The following is a 16,014-nucleotide window of genomic DNA, read 5'->3' on the forward strand; positions in this document are numbered from 1 at the left end:
GATTTCTGCCCCATGAGAATACGACCAAGGGACGGTCCAAAAACACATTACCGATTCTGTCATCGTACTTAGAATATGCCAATGTTTGTAAACGATTCCCTTAATTTGTTCAGAGCATTTTGAATAGCGATAGTAAAAACGCAAGAATGCTTCTTTTTGCGAGACTGTCCTTGAAAGATATCATGTTTCGATTTGTTTTAGATTTTCTCAATGGCAGTATTAATCTGATAATTTATCCCCTCGAATTTTCTTTGTGTCTCAGCCATATTTCTGTCAGAATCTGATTGTTTTTGGCAGATTCTTTCAAAGGGCACAGCCTTGGGTTGGCATAGGCCCGCCCACTGGGGAGCCAGGCCGAGCCAACCAGAAAGAGTTTTTCCCCACAAAGGGGATTTATTACAGACAGAAATACTCCTCAGTTTCATCAGCTGTCCGGGTGGCTTAGATGATCCCACATGTGAAGAAGCCGGATGTGGAGGTCCTGGGCTGGCGTGGTTACGTGTGGTCAGTACTGGCAAATTCTTCAAAATGACGTTGAAGGAGGCTTATGGTAAAGAAATGAACATTTAATTATCTGGCGGACATGCCTGAAGTCAGCATGCCAATTGCACATGCCCTCAACTTGAGGTATCTGTGGCATTGTGTTGTGACAAAACTGCACATTTTAGTGTCCTTTTGTCTCCAGCACAAGGTGCACCTGCGTCATGATCAAGAATAAAATGCAAAACATAGTTTGTTCAAAAACAAACTTGCTTTATTGCCATTTTCACTACAGATTAAACACTCATAAGAGCAACAATTTAAGACTACTTCCATTTGAATTAAATAAAAACAATGAGTCAGAATGAGCAACATTCTGCTACAGTACGCAAGATGGGCGCATCATTAAACCAGCAGATTTTAGTAATGCAAACTTTATTTACAAAACATGAATTCCTTCATGCCATGCTCCTTCCTTCACTTTGAGAACAGAATCCTTCAGGTTTTATGAGTCTTAACTTCATAGATGAAAAAGCTCATTAGCAAGTGCAGCAAACAGTGGTATAAACTAACAAGGCCTGGAAACAGGTTTGGGGTCAATTCCATTTCAATTTCAGAAGTAAACTGACATTCCAATTCTGATTTTCCTCAATACTTCTGTATGACAATAAAAAAAAAATTGGAATGTCAGTTTACTTCATGAATTGAAATGGAACACACTCCAACCCTGCTGGAGGCTCAGAGAAATGTTATGGTTTGACCATGGAATTCTAAAACCTAAAAAAGGACAGGTTAAGTTACACATATTACAGCATTTTGCACATGGAAACTGTACACTATAACCCTAACTTGACACTTAAAAGCATTGAGTGGTTAGCACACATGAGTATATACAAACAATTGTGCCACATTACTAAACAGAAACTAGTCCACTTATAGAATATTATACAATGACAGGTTCTTTTTTTCAATTTATACACAGAAGAGGGGATTGCCCTGAAAAATAAGGCCAGGATAAGAGATGGGTTTGGGGGTGGGTAAAGCCAATGCTTGGTGGGTTTCAGGGTGGAGGCTGGCTAACACATTGGATAGACTGGGTATAGAGGTGGGTTAGGGGTCACTCATTGGATAGACTGGGTATAGAGGTGGGGTCAGGGGTAACTCATTGGCGGTTGCTCTTTATCCGCTCCAGCCTCTTCTTGAGGTCGTCGAGGTTGGCGGCAGGGGACGAGGAGCGTGTGGGGCTGTGGGAGTGGGACTGCTCCTGCTGGAAGTGGGACTCACGGGACTCCTTGAGCTGAGACAGTTTGCTTTGGAGCATGTCTGTGGAGGAGGCCACCGAGGGCTTGGACAGCAGGGACGTGATGGGACGCGTTGGTCCACTGTCCCCCTCCACCTGCTGCAATAGCTGAGCCTGCTGTAATGACAGAGAGAAGGAGGGAGAGAGAGGAGGGGAGAGAATATATAGAAAAAAAGGTAGAATGAGAGAACAGGTGATAAGGTTTACAATTGTGTGACACTAGCTATAATATAATGGGGACACTCATCAATAGCTATAATATAATGGGGACACTCGTCAATACAGCAAGTATTACAAATCTACATCGTAATATAAATCTAAATGTGAAATTGGTAAGCCAAGTGGCATCAATGGGATCGATATGAAACTAACCCTGGAGTTGTTCTCCAGTCCCTGTCTCTGTCTCAGTATCTTCAGTCTCTCGTAGTACACAGCAGGTTTCATCTCCTCTCCGTTCAGAGGCACTGAGCCAGAGTCTAGGCCATGTTGGGGAATCACTGGAACAGAGAGAGAAACATAACACTTCAACTCTTCACAGCTACTGAGCTGCTTTTTAACCAGTACAGAAGATGCATATAATATCAACGAATTGACATACAGTAGCTAGCTACGAGTAAACCACAACAGTAATAACACTCCCTATACCAGAGCACTGGAGCCAATGTTATAGGATTACATTCCCTACTGCTCAGGTAAAGGGATGGGACTAAAGTCTGTGGGTTGGCCATGGTAGACACATCAGATAAAGTATCAAAAAGGTAAAGACCAATAATTCCCTTTTAATCCTGCAGGGTTATTACCTGTGCTAGAAGGCTGGATCCTGCCTTTGCCCTCTCTCTCAGACTCAATCATGCGCAGGCCTCTCTCCACGTAACTCTGAAAGAACTGAGACGTGTTCCTCAGGAAGGGCTCCAGGTCAGCGTCCGAGTACTTCTGTTTGTACTCATACAGCTCCGTCAGACCCTGGAGAGAACATCACAACACACACAGCCAACTTAAAACAATTCTGGAGTGGGACTGGAAATTCATTTAACCAGTTATTGAGAACACATATTTTACAATTAGGAACTGAGCAGGGGGATGAAAACAGTAAAACTAAGGTATGAATACATGAACAGGAATAATAAAGAAAATAAATCACCTCTTTTGTGTTTTCCTTGGAACCAATCTTCTTGAAGATCTCAGAGAGGATGTCGCTCACTTTAGCTTTCGACATCCTGTCATCCTGGAAGCAGGAAGAAGAGATTAGGCTTCATGGAAGCAGGAAGAAGAGACTAGGCTTCATGGAAGCAGGAAGAAGAGACTAGGCTTCATGGAAGCAGGAAGAAGAGATTAGGCTTCATGGAAGCAGGAAGAAGAGATTAGGCTTCATGGAAGCAGGAAGAAAAGATTAGGCTTCATGGAAGCAGGAAGAAGAGATTAGGCTTCATGGAAGCTTGACAATTCTCTTTAATTCAGTGTATTCACTTGGTGTTCAATAAATCTAATAGAGGTTGGGTTAAGTGAACATACCTGTCCTTTCTCTGTGCCCCTGTCAGACTTCATGCCAGAGAAGTTTCCAGAGTGTTTAACCACACGTCTCAGGTGGGCCTCCAGCTCAGACTCATTCCTGTTCTCGATCATGGACATGTGGTCTAGGATCTAGCCACCGCAAAACAACATGGTCAAAACAACCACAACAGCCTACCTATGGTCTACTTAACAAAAAACAGAGAAAATAGACAGCAGTACCCCTGAATAATGAAAACCAGTGAAAATAGACAGCAGTACCCCTGAGTAATGAAGACCAGTGAAAATAGACAGCAGTACCCCTGAATAATGCACTAATAAATAGTAAGGTGGTTCAATTCAATACAACTTAATTGTTCCTCAAGGGGGAAATTCATCTGTGTACATAAAACATAAATCACTAAACCATTGGCTGTGAATAACATGTAGGTACTGTAATTACTGGACTATTAAGCGCACCTGAATATAAACCGCACCCACTGAATTATTTAAAAAATATGAATTTTGTACATAAATAAGCCGCACATGTCTATAAGCCGCAGGTGCCTACCGGTACATTGAAACAAATTAACTTGGTCACTATCTTCCTCCTCCTGTGCACTGAAACCACTGAAGTCATCTCCTTCGGTGTCAGAGTTGAATAGCCTCAGAATTGCTTCATCCGATGTTGGATCGCTTTCATTGTCGCTCTCGTCACTTTCATCCGGAGGCAAATACCCCGCTGAGCTCATGCTGCCCTCTTCAACACGCAGCAGTCCAGCCTTTCCAAACCCGTTGATGATAGTGGATTTTTTGACAATGCTCCACGCTGTCAGGACCCACTGGCAGACTTGACCATAAGTTGCTCTTCACATGCGGCCCGTTTTAGTGAAGGATTTCTCCCCACTTGTCATCCAAGCCTCCACTGAACACGGAGCGCCACCTTAAATGCACGATTTACACTGATGTCCAGTGGCTGCAAATACTTTGGGCCATCTGCTTTTCTTCCCTCTGAAAGCTTTTGTTGTCTTTCTGCACTGAGTCAGTTCCTCACGCTGCTGTTTCCAACGTCTTATCATCGACTCATTAAGGCCAAGCTCCCGTGCAGCAGCTCTATTTCCTTTTCCAACAGCCAGATCGATCGCCTTCAACGTGAAAGCTGCATCATATGCATTTCTCCGTGTCTTTGCCATGATGAGGGTGACAAAATGACTATCGTAATCAGAATGATGGGAAGTTTGAGCGCGCTCGATTTATGTCACATTATGTGACGGTGCTCAGTTTTTTGGCGGCATGAATCTTGTGAAAGCGGGAAAAATCCATAAATTAGCCGCGTCATTGTATAAACCGCGAGGTTCAAAGCGTGTGAAAAAAGTAGCGACTTATAGTCCGGAAATTACGGTATAGTACCTTGGCTCCAGTGAGTTTACACAGTGTGTGTGTGTGTGTGTGTGTGTGCGTAGTACCTTGGCTCCAGTGAGTTTACACAGTGTGTGTGTGTGTGTGCGCGCGCACGCAGTACCTTGGCTCCAGTGAGTTTACACAGTGTGTGCAGTAGGGTCTTGAGGGTCCTGTGGGGTACATCACTCTTCAGCTGCTTGAGCTTCTCTTTGGGGAACACCTTCATGAAGTTGTGAACATCCAGTAGGATGCGGTCCAGATTGATGCTGTTGATGGTCTCTGGCAGGAACCGGATCATACGCCACAGGCACTGCAGACACAGAACAAAATAAATTCCATTTCATTCCAATCATCAGTTTGAGATTGTGTAAAGGGAGAAATTCACCACTTTTTAAAGTCAAATTCAGTATCCTCCATTTATGTGTTAGTTGGGAATACAAAGAAAAGGAAGTTTATGTCTGAGAAAATCACGTGACAATGTACATAGTATGTAGTGATGGGGGGGAAAAATAGACAGTTCGAATTGCAATATTATACCGATACTTTGATGGCAAGTATTCATTTGTAAAAATATAAATAATGATTACTAGTCGGCTGTACCTGTGCCAAAACTCAGGTATTTTTCATTCTATAGGTTTGTTCTCCATTTTCTTTTTTAAATAATGAGCCAACGTGTTTTCAGCACTCATTTTCTCATGCTGGCTTGTCTCTCTGCAGCAGACACATAGTGAGCAATGTTTGTAACATCAAATCGCAGTAACGAATCGCAATACATAGAATCATGAGAACCACAATACATATCGTACCGTGATAATATATTGTGAGGTCCCTAACAATTCTCAGCCCCAATAGTATGTAAAACAACAAAAGTAAACTCTCCGAAAAAGAAAATAGTGAAACAGTGATATTACCTTCATGACCAGTTCAGCGAACATAGGTGACCCTGAAGAAGTGGTAAGACTGTCCTGTAGCAGCACTAGAAGAGCGCTGCAGAGACATACAACAGAGACTCCGTATAAACACTAGATACTGGAACTCACTGGAAACTCAAACATATACAATCAGGAAACATGGGATGTTTGTTTGGGGGTAGGTACATTTCAATATGAATAGAAGTAGAAATTCCTTATTAAACCAGGAAGAAGAAAAATGAGAGTGAGTGGAATCTGACCTGAGGATGTTGGTCTGGTCAGACTTCTCCAGTACTCTGACCACCAGTAGGTTGACGGAACGGATGAGCTGCTGACCGTCCTCGATGTCCTCCACCCGGGCATCCAGCATCAGGGTGATCAGACCGTGCATCAGGTCCTTCAGCACGCCCATCGACGCCTCCCGTGCAAGGCTCTCCATAGAGAACAGCTACAGGAGGCAGACCCAGGACAGGGACACAGATGTCAACACCAGTCAACACCAGTCTACTAAGCCTACTCAGGTGTGCTTGGCTAAAAACATTTGTATTTATTAAAACATTTTACCAATGACAAAGAACAATTCCTTTGCCAATCTTCAGGCCTTAAATGGTCAAACGGAACCCCCTAGTGGTGTTCATGTGTAGTCACACTCACTGAGAGCATATTGCCGATGATGCAGCTGTAGAGCTTGAAGATGTCCTTCTTGTCGAGGCGGTCGTCAGCCATGTGTGTGTTGTAGATGAGGCGCAGCTGCATGAAGGTAGCGATGAGGAACTGGTCAATGTGACCTGACATGGCCTCCGCTTTGTCTTCCTGCCTCAACACCTCGTCAATCTGGGGGAGGGGGAGGCACAAGGGTTACAGACAGAGAGACAAGAGAAGCCCACACCACACACACTTTGGTACTGTCGTTATCAACCGTTTACTCTCTCCTAACCAGAGCAGAGTACCTCAGGTAAACAGATGGGTGTTAAGAGGTTACCTTACTTCCATTTCTTGTGGTTATTATTGTGAGAACTTGGTTGAATAGGATTTCTAATGTATTCATTACACATTGCAACAACAAAAATAAAAACGAGCTGAGGTTTAAAGTTGAACAGCAAAGCCTGGTATTTCCCCAGTGAGTGATGTTGCTATGCCTCAGTGGAGGCTGCTGAGGGCAGAACGGCTCATAATGTCTAGAACGGAGCAAATGGAATGGCATCAAACACCTGGACACCATGCGTTTGATACCATTCCACTGATTCTCCCCAACTAAGGTGCCACCAACCTCCTGTGCTGTGCCTACACTAGAGTCAATGATGTACCTGGGCCAGAGCCTGGATGCTGGTGTTGATGTCGCCACTGGCCACCTGGGAGATGACAAAGTTGATGGTGGACGCAGTACTGTTGTGGAGGTCGTCAAAGTGGGGCGACACAGAGCGGATCCTGAGGGAAGACAAGCAACTCACACCTTATTTAACCATGGGTCTTATGAGATCTCTCGTGATGATTGGTCTTATGATGACAGGGTCCTTAAGTCTCTTGCACTTAAGATCCATCAACACACATCTCTCCCAGCCAGCTAAGAACACAGCCATTTCAGAACAAAGTAATACAGTTGGCAGGCAGATCTCCCAACCTGTGTTGGTAGCGTATTAGGGCTCAGGGCAGCCGGGTAGAGTACCAGGGCTGCTCAGGGCAGCCGGGTAGAGTACCAGGGCTGCTCAGGGCAGCCGGGTAGAGTACCAGGGCTGCTCAGGGCAGCCGGGTAGAGTACCAGGGCTGCTCAGGGCAGCCGGGTAGAGTACCAGGGCTGCTCAGGGCAGCCGGGTAGAGTACCAGGGCTGCTCAGGGCAGCCGGGTAGAGTACCAGGGCTGCTCAGGGCAGCCGGGTAGAGTACCAGGGCTGCTCAGGGCAGCCGGGTAGAGTACCAGGGCTGCTCAGGGCAGCCGGGTAGAGTACCAGGGCTGCTCAGGGCAGCCGGGTAGAGTACCAGAGCTGCTCAGGGCAGCCGGGTAGAGTACCAGGGCTGCTCAGGGCAGCCGGGTAGAGTATCAGGGCTGCTGGATAGAGTATAGAGTAGAGTATCAGGGCTGCTGGGTAGAGTATAGAGTAGAGTATCAGGGCTGCCGGGTAGAGTATCAGGGCTGCTTAGGGCAGCCGGGTAGAGTATCAGGGCTGCTCAGGGCAGCCGGACAGAGTATCAGGGCTGCTCAGGGCAGCCGTACAGAGTATCAGGGCTGCTCAGGGCAGCCGTACAGAGTATCAGGGCTGCTCAGGGCAGCCGGACAGAGTATCAGGGCTGCTCAGGGCAGCCGGACAGAGTATCAAGGCTGCTCAGGGCAGCTGGACACTTACTTGGGCTCTGGCATCATGATGGGCTCCAGCAGTTCCTCCAGTTTGTGTTGGACCAGGTCAGGCAGCTCACTGACCCGTGTGTGGTCGTTCTCAATCATGTCTAGATCCAGCTGAAACTCCTTGGGGATAGAGGGGTGTGAGTGTTCCCGTTCTGCATTCTGAGCCCGCGCTTGGCTGGTGGAGGGAGGACAGAAGAGGATCATTCAGAATCAGAACCATGTCATGGAAACCAACACTTACAGAGAGGCAGGCAGGCAGCACACAATAGCTCTGTTCCAATATCCCCCACTAGCCTACTACTTAGAATGCATGCCCAATACAGTGTGGTTGGCTAGTATGGACACTGGAAGGTTACCATGGACACATTAAGACAGTTGCAACAAACGAGGAGGGGAGGACACAGTAGATGAACTACTTAGTTTAGACTGGTGAGTGTTACATTACAGCCCCATTCGGAGTGCTTCTGGAGGAGAGCAGAGGGCACTGGGAGAGGCTCGGCGGTACTCACATCCTATATGTGCGATACATTATTCTGTCCATGGAGAGCAGAGCAGCGATAAGAAAAGAGCAATTATAAAGGAGAAGAGAGGCTCTGGATTAAGAGACCACACCATGCAACGATACTGGGAAAACTGAAGGGTGACTGACCCGCAAACACATGGAATTTTATAATTGGTTCAATTTAGGTTGAGGTTTGCGTTAGGGGTTTGTTCAAGGTTAGGGTCAGTTTAGGGTTGCCGACATTGGACTGTCAATGAGTTGCAGGCCAGTCACATGCCTTTAGTTGTACCCAATGAAACACAGGTTAGAGCAGGAGGAAAGACATTCAAGAGACATTGAGAAGGAGCATTAAAGATCTTTTTTTACGAGGGTTTGTAGATAGGTCTTAAGACATGGACAGAATTTCTTTACCATGAATGTTAGTAATGGGAAAAAAAGTGGTACTATCTAGTAGATCACCAGACATAAGTATAGTAAAACCCCCATAGGTAGGTTTGTTAGGAGAGAGAGCCATGCTGTGGCAGGTAGTTGAGGAGGCACTAGGCCAGGGACTTGATCCTTCCCATACTTGAGCTTGTTGGGCACTTCTTCCTGAGGTTGCTGAGCAGGCTTCCTCATGAAGGTAGCATTGGGGTTGGAGGGGTGCTCTCTCTGGAGCCTCTCCCTCTCTGCAGCCTGTCTGTTGGGTGGTGGAGCAGCTGCCGGGGTCTTCTTAGCCGAGCGCTTGACCCTCTCCTCTAACATACTCATCTCCTTCTCAGACAACTGCAGGAGAAAGACAAGATGTTTGAGATTAACACCGGAGATTATATATCCAGAGGGGTCTAGTCCAAAGCAGGATAGTAAATTGGCCAACTTTGATAAACATTCAGATTTTAATGGTTCATTAATAAATGAAATGGTTGTTGGTTGAAACAGTCCATGCCCATTTCAAGCATATCTTTTAAAATGTATTAATTCCAGAAGATTTAAGCAAGTTAGCTGGTTAACTCATTGATGCTGCGTTGTGACATACCCTCTATTGTACTGAAGTTTACACTGTGTACAAAACATTATGAACACCTTCCTAATATTGAGTTGCATGTTGCAGTTCTTGACACACTCAAACCGGTGTGCACTTGGCACCTCAATACCCCATTCAAAGGCACTTACATTTTTTGTTTTGCCCATACACCCTCTGAAGTGCACACATTCTCAATTGTCTCAAGGTTTAAACATCCTTATTTAACATGTCTTCTCCCCTTCATCTATACTGATTGAAGTGGATTTAACAAGTGACATCAATAAGGGATCATAGTTTTCACCTGGATTCACCTGGTCAGTCTGTGTCATGGAAAGAGCAGGTTTTCCTAATGTTTTGTACACTGTTTCAGTACATTGTACTAGTGAGTAGCTTACATTGCCAATGAGTTTGTAGACTTGGTCGCCACAGACGTTGTACACAGCCACCACTGTGTTGAGGGCAGCGTTGCGTACTGAGTTGTCCCTGTCTCCGATGTGAACAGCGATCTCTTTCAGGGACTTGGCCGGTGTTGGCTGACACACATTCATTCCATAGTTTTCTATCAGACAGCCCAGCTCCTCAAGACATTCTGGGGAAATACAGGGAGAGATGGTAAGATCTGGAGCTTTTCAGACAGGAACGTCACACTTCAGTTATTCAGACAGTTTCCCCAAACACAGATTAAGCTTAGTCTTAAAATACGTTTTAGTCTAATATTCCCCCCATAAAATGTAATAGCTTTTATCCAGGACTAAGCATAATCTGTGTCTGGGAAACTAGACCCATAGAGTGTTTATTAACTTCTCTAGGGTAGGGGGCAGCATTCGGAATTTTGGATGAAAAGCATGCCCAAATTAAACGGCCTGCTTCTCGGGCCCAGAAGATATGATATGCATATAACTGGTAGATTTGGATAGAAAACACTCTAAAGTTTCCAAAACTGTTAAAATAGTGTCTGAGTATAACAGAACTGATTTAGCAGGCGAAAACCTGAGAAAAATCCATTCAGGAAATAGTTTTTTTTGTTGGTTTTGTAGTTTTCTATTCAATGCCATGACAGTATCCATTGACTTAGGACTCCATTTGCAGTTCCTATGCCTTCCACTAGATGTCAGTCTTTAAAAATCGTTTCAGGCTTGTATTCTTATAAATGAGAGAGTAAGACCAGTCTGAACGAGTGGACCCTACCGTGTCGCAGAGCTTTTTCATGCACATTTCTTGTTTACCTTTTATATTGACAACGTTATTGTCCGGTTGAAATGTTATAGATCATTTAGGCTAAACAACAACCTGATCATTGAATATAAACATCGTTTGACATGTTTCTATGAACTTTACGGATACAATTTGGATTTTTTGTCTGATTGATTTGACTGCGTTTGAGCCTGTGGATTACTGAAGAAAACGCGCTAACAAAATGGAGGTTTTTGGGTATAAAGAGACTTCATCGAACAAAAGGAACACTTATTGAGTAAATGAATGTCTTCTGATTGCCACCATATGAAGATCAAAGGTAAGGGATTAATTTTATCTCTATTTCTGAGTTTTGTAACGCTTCTGCTTGGCTGGTTACCGTTTGTAATAATTTGTCAACTGGGCTATGTTCTGGGCTAGGTATGTTCTGGGCTAGGTATGCTTTCGCCGCAAAGCATTTTATAAATATGACACTGTGGTTGGTTTAACAAGAAGTTAATCTTTAAACCTATGTAAAATATGTTTTGTTTTCTGAATTTTTATAATGAGCATTTCTGTAATTGAATTTGGTGCTCTGCAATCTCACTGGATGTTGGCCAGATGGGATGCTAGCGTCCCACGTACCCTAGAGAGGTTAAGAACCTGAACGTTCTTACAATGAATTACAACATTTCTGACAAAGTCACTTACTGTAATGAATTCTATAACCTGTTTTAGTCCTTATAGCCTTGGTCAACCTCAGTCACAACTAAAATCTCTTTCTTACCAGCTCTCTGTTTGGAGTTCTTGGACTTGGTCCCGTCCATGAGGAATGGGAAGACTTTGCTGGCCGGGTAGACCTTACACAGCATGGTGAGGATGGCACGCACATCTTTACGCACCACATCCTTCGACTCGCCAACCTGTCAGGTGAAAGAGGGTTACAGATGGCTAGTCAATAGTCATATTAGCATTTGCAGCTTCACCGTGTATCAAATTTTAAACTAAACCTTTCCTTTTTTGTTAACCTCTTATGCAAGGGGGCAGTATTTTCACTTAAAGTTTCACACTTAAAGTTTCCAAAACTGTTAAAATAATGTCTGTGAGTATAACAGAACTCATATGGCAGGCAAAAACCTGAGAAAAATCCAACCAGGAAGTGGGAAATCTGAGGTTTGTAGTTTTTCAAGTGATTGCCTATCCAATATCCAGTGTAAATGGGGTCAGATTGCACTTCCTAAGGCTTCCACTAGATGTCAACAGTCTTTAGAATGTTGTTTCAGGACTCTATTGTGAAAGGGGAGCGAATAAGAGCCGTTTTAACCAGTGGTCTGGCTGAAAGCCTTTAGTTTAGTCACGCGCGCGGCCGTAAGCACGAGCTCCGTTCCCTTTCCTTTCTGAAAGGAATGGTCCGGTTGGAATATTAATGAAGATTCATGATAAAAACATCCTAAAGATTGATTATATACACATCGTTTGACATGTTTCTTTGAACTGTAATGGAACTTTGACTTTGTCTGGACTTAGTGCCTGTGGTTTGTGCATTTGGATTAGTGAACTAAACATGTGAACAAAAAGGAGGTATTTGGACATAAGTGGACTTTATCGAACAAAATTAACATTTATTGTGGAACTGGGATTCCTGGGAGTGCATTACGATGAAGATCATCAAAGGTAAGTGAATATTTATAATGCTATTTCTGACTTTTGTTGACTCCACAACATGGCGGGTATCTGTATGGCTTGTTTTGGTTGCTGAGCGCTGTACTCAGATTATCGCATGGTGTGCTTTCAGCGTAAAGCTTTTTTGAAATCTGACAGTGGTTGCATTAAGAAGAAGTTTATCTTTAAAACCGTGTATAAGACTTGTATTTTCATCAACATTTATGAGTATTTCTGTAAATTGATGTGGCTCTCTGCAAAATCACCGGAAGTTTCAAGCTCGAGACCCTGGGTCTCGACCCCGCCCTGTGCAACTGGGTACTGGACTTCCTGACGGGCCGCCCCCAGGTGGTGAGGGTAGGCAACAACATCTCCTCCCCGCTGATCCTCAACACTGGGGCCCCACAAGGGTGCGTTCTGAGCCCTCTCCTGTACTCCCTGTTCACCCACGACTGCGTGGCCACGCACGCCTCCAACTCAATCATCAAGTTTGCGGACGACACAACAGTGGTAGGCTTGATTACCAACAACGACGAGACGGCCTACAGGGAGGAGGTGAGGGCCCTCGGAGTGTGGTGTCAGGAAAATAACCTCACACTCAACGTCAACAAAACTAAGGAGATGATTGTGGACTTCAGGAAACAGCAGAGGGAACACCCCCCTATCCACATCGATGGAACAGTAGTGGAGAGGGTAGCAAGTTTTAAGTTCCTCGGCATACACATCACAGACAAACTGAATTGGTCCACTCACACAGACAGCATTGTGAAGAAGGCGCAGCAGCGCCTCTTCAACCTCAGGAGGCTGAAGAAATTTGGCTTGTCACCAAAAGCACTCACAAACTTCTACAGATGCACAATCGAGAGCATCCTGGCGGGCTGTATCACCACCTGGTACGGCAACTGCTCCGCCCTCAACCGTAAGGCTCTCCAGAGGGTGGTGAGGTCTGCACAACGCATCACCGGGGGCAAACTACCTGCCCTCCAGGACACCTACACCACCCGATGTCACAGGAAGGCCATAAAGATCATCAAGGACATCAACCACCCGAGCCACTGCCTGTTCACCCTGCTATCATCGAGGTCAGTACAGGTGACAGGTACAGGCGAGGTACAGTACAGGTACAGGCGAGGTCAGTACAGGTGCATCAAAGCTGGGACCGAGAGACTGAAAAACAGCTTCTATCTCAAGGCCATCAGACTGTTAAACAGCCACCACTAACATTGAGTGGCTGCTGCCAACACACTGACACTGACTCAACTCCAGCCACTTTAATAATGGGAATTGATGGGAAATGATGTAAATATATCACTAGCCACTTTAAACAATGCTACCTTATATAATGTTACTTACCCTACATTATTCATCTCATATGCATACGTATATACTGTACTCTATATCATCGACTGTATCCTTATGTAATACATGTATCACTAGCCACTTTAAACTATGCCACTTTGTTTACATACTCATCTCATTTGTACATACTGTACTCGATACCATCTACTGTATCTTGCCTATGCTGCTCTGTACCATCACTCATTCATATATCCTTATGTACATATTCTTTATCCCCTTACACTGTGTACAAGACAGTAGTTTTGGAATTGTTAGTTAGATTACTTGTTGGTTATTACTGCATTGTCGGAACTAGAAGCACAAGCATTTCGCTACACTCGCATTAACATCTGCTAACCATGTGTATGTGACAAATAAAATTTGATTTGAAGTTTTGGAGGCAAAACATTACTGAACATAACGCGCCAATGTAAACTGAGATTTTTGGATATAAATATGAGCTTTATCGAACAAAACATACATGTATTGTGTAACATGAAGTCCTGAGTGCCATCTGATGAAGATCATTAAAGGTTAGTGATTAATTTTATCTCCATTTCTGCTTTTTGTGACTCCTCTCTTCGGCTGGAAAATGGCTGTTTTTTTGTGACTAGGCGCTGACCTAACATAATCGCATGGTATGCTTTCATCGTAAAGCCTTTTTCGGACACTGTGGTGGGATTAACAACAAGTTTATCTTTAAAATGGTGTATAATACTTGTATGTTTGAGGAATTTTAATTAGGAGATTTGTTTGAATTTGGCGCCCTGCACTTTCACTGGCTGTTGTCAAATTGATCCCGTTAAAGGGATTTGAGCCCTAAGAAGTTTAAGACTTAAAAAAAAAAAAATGTAACCTTTATTTAACTAGGCAAGTCCGTTAAGAACAAATTCTTATTTACAATGATGGCCTAATTGAGGAACAGTGTGTTAAGTTAACTGCCTTCTTCAGGGGCAGAACTACAGATTTTACCTTGTCAGCTCGGGGATTCGATCTAGCAACCTTTCGGTTACTGGCCCATAGCTCTAACCACTAGGCTACCTGCCACCCAAAATCATACATGAAAACAAATTTTACGGCACAATTCACAGTGGGTGACCTACTTGGAAGACGAGGTAGGGGGACACGCCCTACTTGGAAGACGAGGTAGGGGGACACGCCCTACTTGGAAGACGAGGTAGGGGGGCACGCCCTACTTGGAAGACGAGGTAGGGGGGCACGCCCTACTTGGAAGACGAGGTAGGGGGACACGCCCTACTTGGAAGACGAGGTAGGGGGACACCCTACTTGGAGGACGAGGTAGGGAGACACCCTACTTGGAGGACGAGGTAGGGAGACACCCTACTTGGAGGACGAGGTAGGGGGATACCCTACTTGGAGGACGAGGTAGGGCATTTCCTACTTGGAGGACGAGGGAGGGGGACACGCCCTACTTGGAGGACGAGGGAGGGGGACACGCCCTACTTGGAGGACGAGGGAGGGGGACACGCCCTACTTGGAAGACGAGGTAGGGGGACACGCCCTACTTGGAAGACGAGGTAGGGGGACACGCCCTACTTGGAAGACGAGGTAGGGGGACACGCCCTACTTGGAAGACGAGGTAGGGGGACACGCCCTACTTGGAAGACGAGGTAGGGGGACACGCCCTACTTGGAAGACGAGGTAGGGGGACACCCTACTTGGAGGACGAGGTAGGGAGACACCCTACTTGGAGGACGAGGTAGGGAGACACCCTACTTGGAGGACGAGGTAGGGAGACATCCTACTTGGAGGACGAGGTAGGGAGACATCCTACTTGGAGGACGAGGTAGGGAGACATCCTACTTGGAGGACGAGGTAGGGAGACATCCTACTTGGAGGACGAGGTAGGGCATTTCCTACTTGGAGGACGAGGTAGGGCATTTCCTACTTGGAGGCCGAGGTAGGGCATTTCCTACTTGGAGGACGAGGTAGGGCATTTCCTACTTGGAGGACGAGGTAGGGCATTTCCTACTTGGAGGACGAGGTAGGGCATTTCCTACTTGGAGGACGAGGTAGGGCATTTCCTACTTGGAGGACGAGGTAGGGCATTTCCTACTTGGAGGACGAGGTAGGACATTTCCTACTTGGAGGACGCGGTAGGGCATCTCCTACTTGGAGGACGAGGTAGGGCATTTCCTACTTGGAGGACGAGGTAGGGGGATGGTCACCAACTTTTTGGGTCAAGATCACGGAGTCCAAAAGCCAGCAAAGATCTACCTCTCAGATTTATTACTATTATTTTTTGTTGTTGAAAACATGGCTTAAAAACTTAAGCCTACACATTAACCTATGAAAAACATAAGCTTATTCTACATTAACCTAACAGTTCTGTAGCAAAGAGGTTTGTACAGTAAGCTATAGGCCGAATACATTATCACTGCATATTGGCTATGCT

At 45.1% G+C, this 16,014-nt stretch overlaps 1 protein-coding gene across 2 annotated transcripts in view; it reads right to left on the reverse strand.

The window, feature by feature from the left end:
* Window positions 1-732: 732 nt before the first annotated feature.
* LOC110499841 (cytoskeleton-associated protein 5-A) overlaps window positions 733-16,014 on the reverse strand; it is a 39,867-nt gene continuing 24,585 nt past the window's right edge. The window contains exons 30-44 of one of the 2 annotated variants that reach the window (XM_021576906.3): window positions 11,386-11,521; window positions 9,821-10,014; window positions 8,991-9,187; window positions 8,430-8,453; window positions 7,922-8,095; window positions 6,888-7,008; window positions 6,235-6,414; window positions 5,841-6,028; window positions 5,581-5,656; window positions 4,791-4,979; window positions 3,293-3,421; window positions 2,922-3,005; window positions 2,581-2,743; window positions 2,153-2,277; window positions 733-1,897 (exon numbers count right to left, since the gene is read on the reverse strand). In XM_021576906.3, coding sequence (XP_021432581.3) covers window positions 1,643-1,897; window positions 2,153-2,277; window positions 2,581-2,743; window positions 2,922-3,005; window positions 3,293-3,421; window positions 4,791-4,979; window positions 5,581-5,656; window positions 5,841-6,028; window positions 6,235-6,414; window positions 6,888-7,008; window positions 7,922-8,095; window positions 8,430-8,453; window positions 8,991-9,187; window positions 9,821-10,014; window positions 11,386-11,521 — 2,235 coding nt within the window. In that variant the 3' untranslated portion in view covers window positions 733-1,642. The remainder of the gene's footprint in view (window positions 1,898-2,152; window positions 2,278-2,580; window positions 2,744-2,921; window positions 3,006-3,292; window positions 3,422-4,790; window positions 4,980-5,580; window positions 5,657-5,840; window positions 6,029-6,234; window positions 6,415-6,887; window positions 7,009-7,921; window positions 8,096-8,429; window positions 8,454-8,990; window positions 9,188-9,820; window positions 10,015-11,385; window positions 11,522-16,014) is intronic. The other variant, XM_036959106.2, reaches the window with a different exon arrangement.

The sequence above is a fragment of the Oncorhynchus mykiss genome, chromosome 2, assembly GCF_057628025.1.
Source record: "Oncorhynchus mykiss isolate SJ-2025 chromosome 2, ASM5762802v1, whole genome shotgun sequence".
In the NCBI taxonomy this organism is placed as follows: domain Eukaryota; kingdom Metazoa; phylum Chordata; class Actinopteri; order Salmoniformes; family Salmonidae; genus Oncorhynchus; species Oncorhynchus mykiss.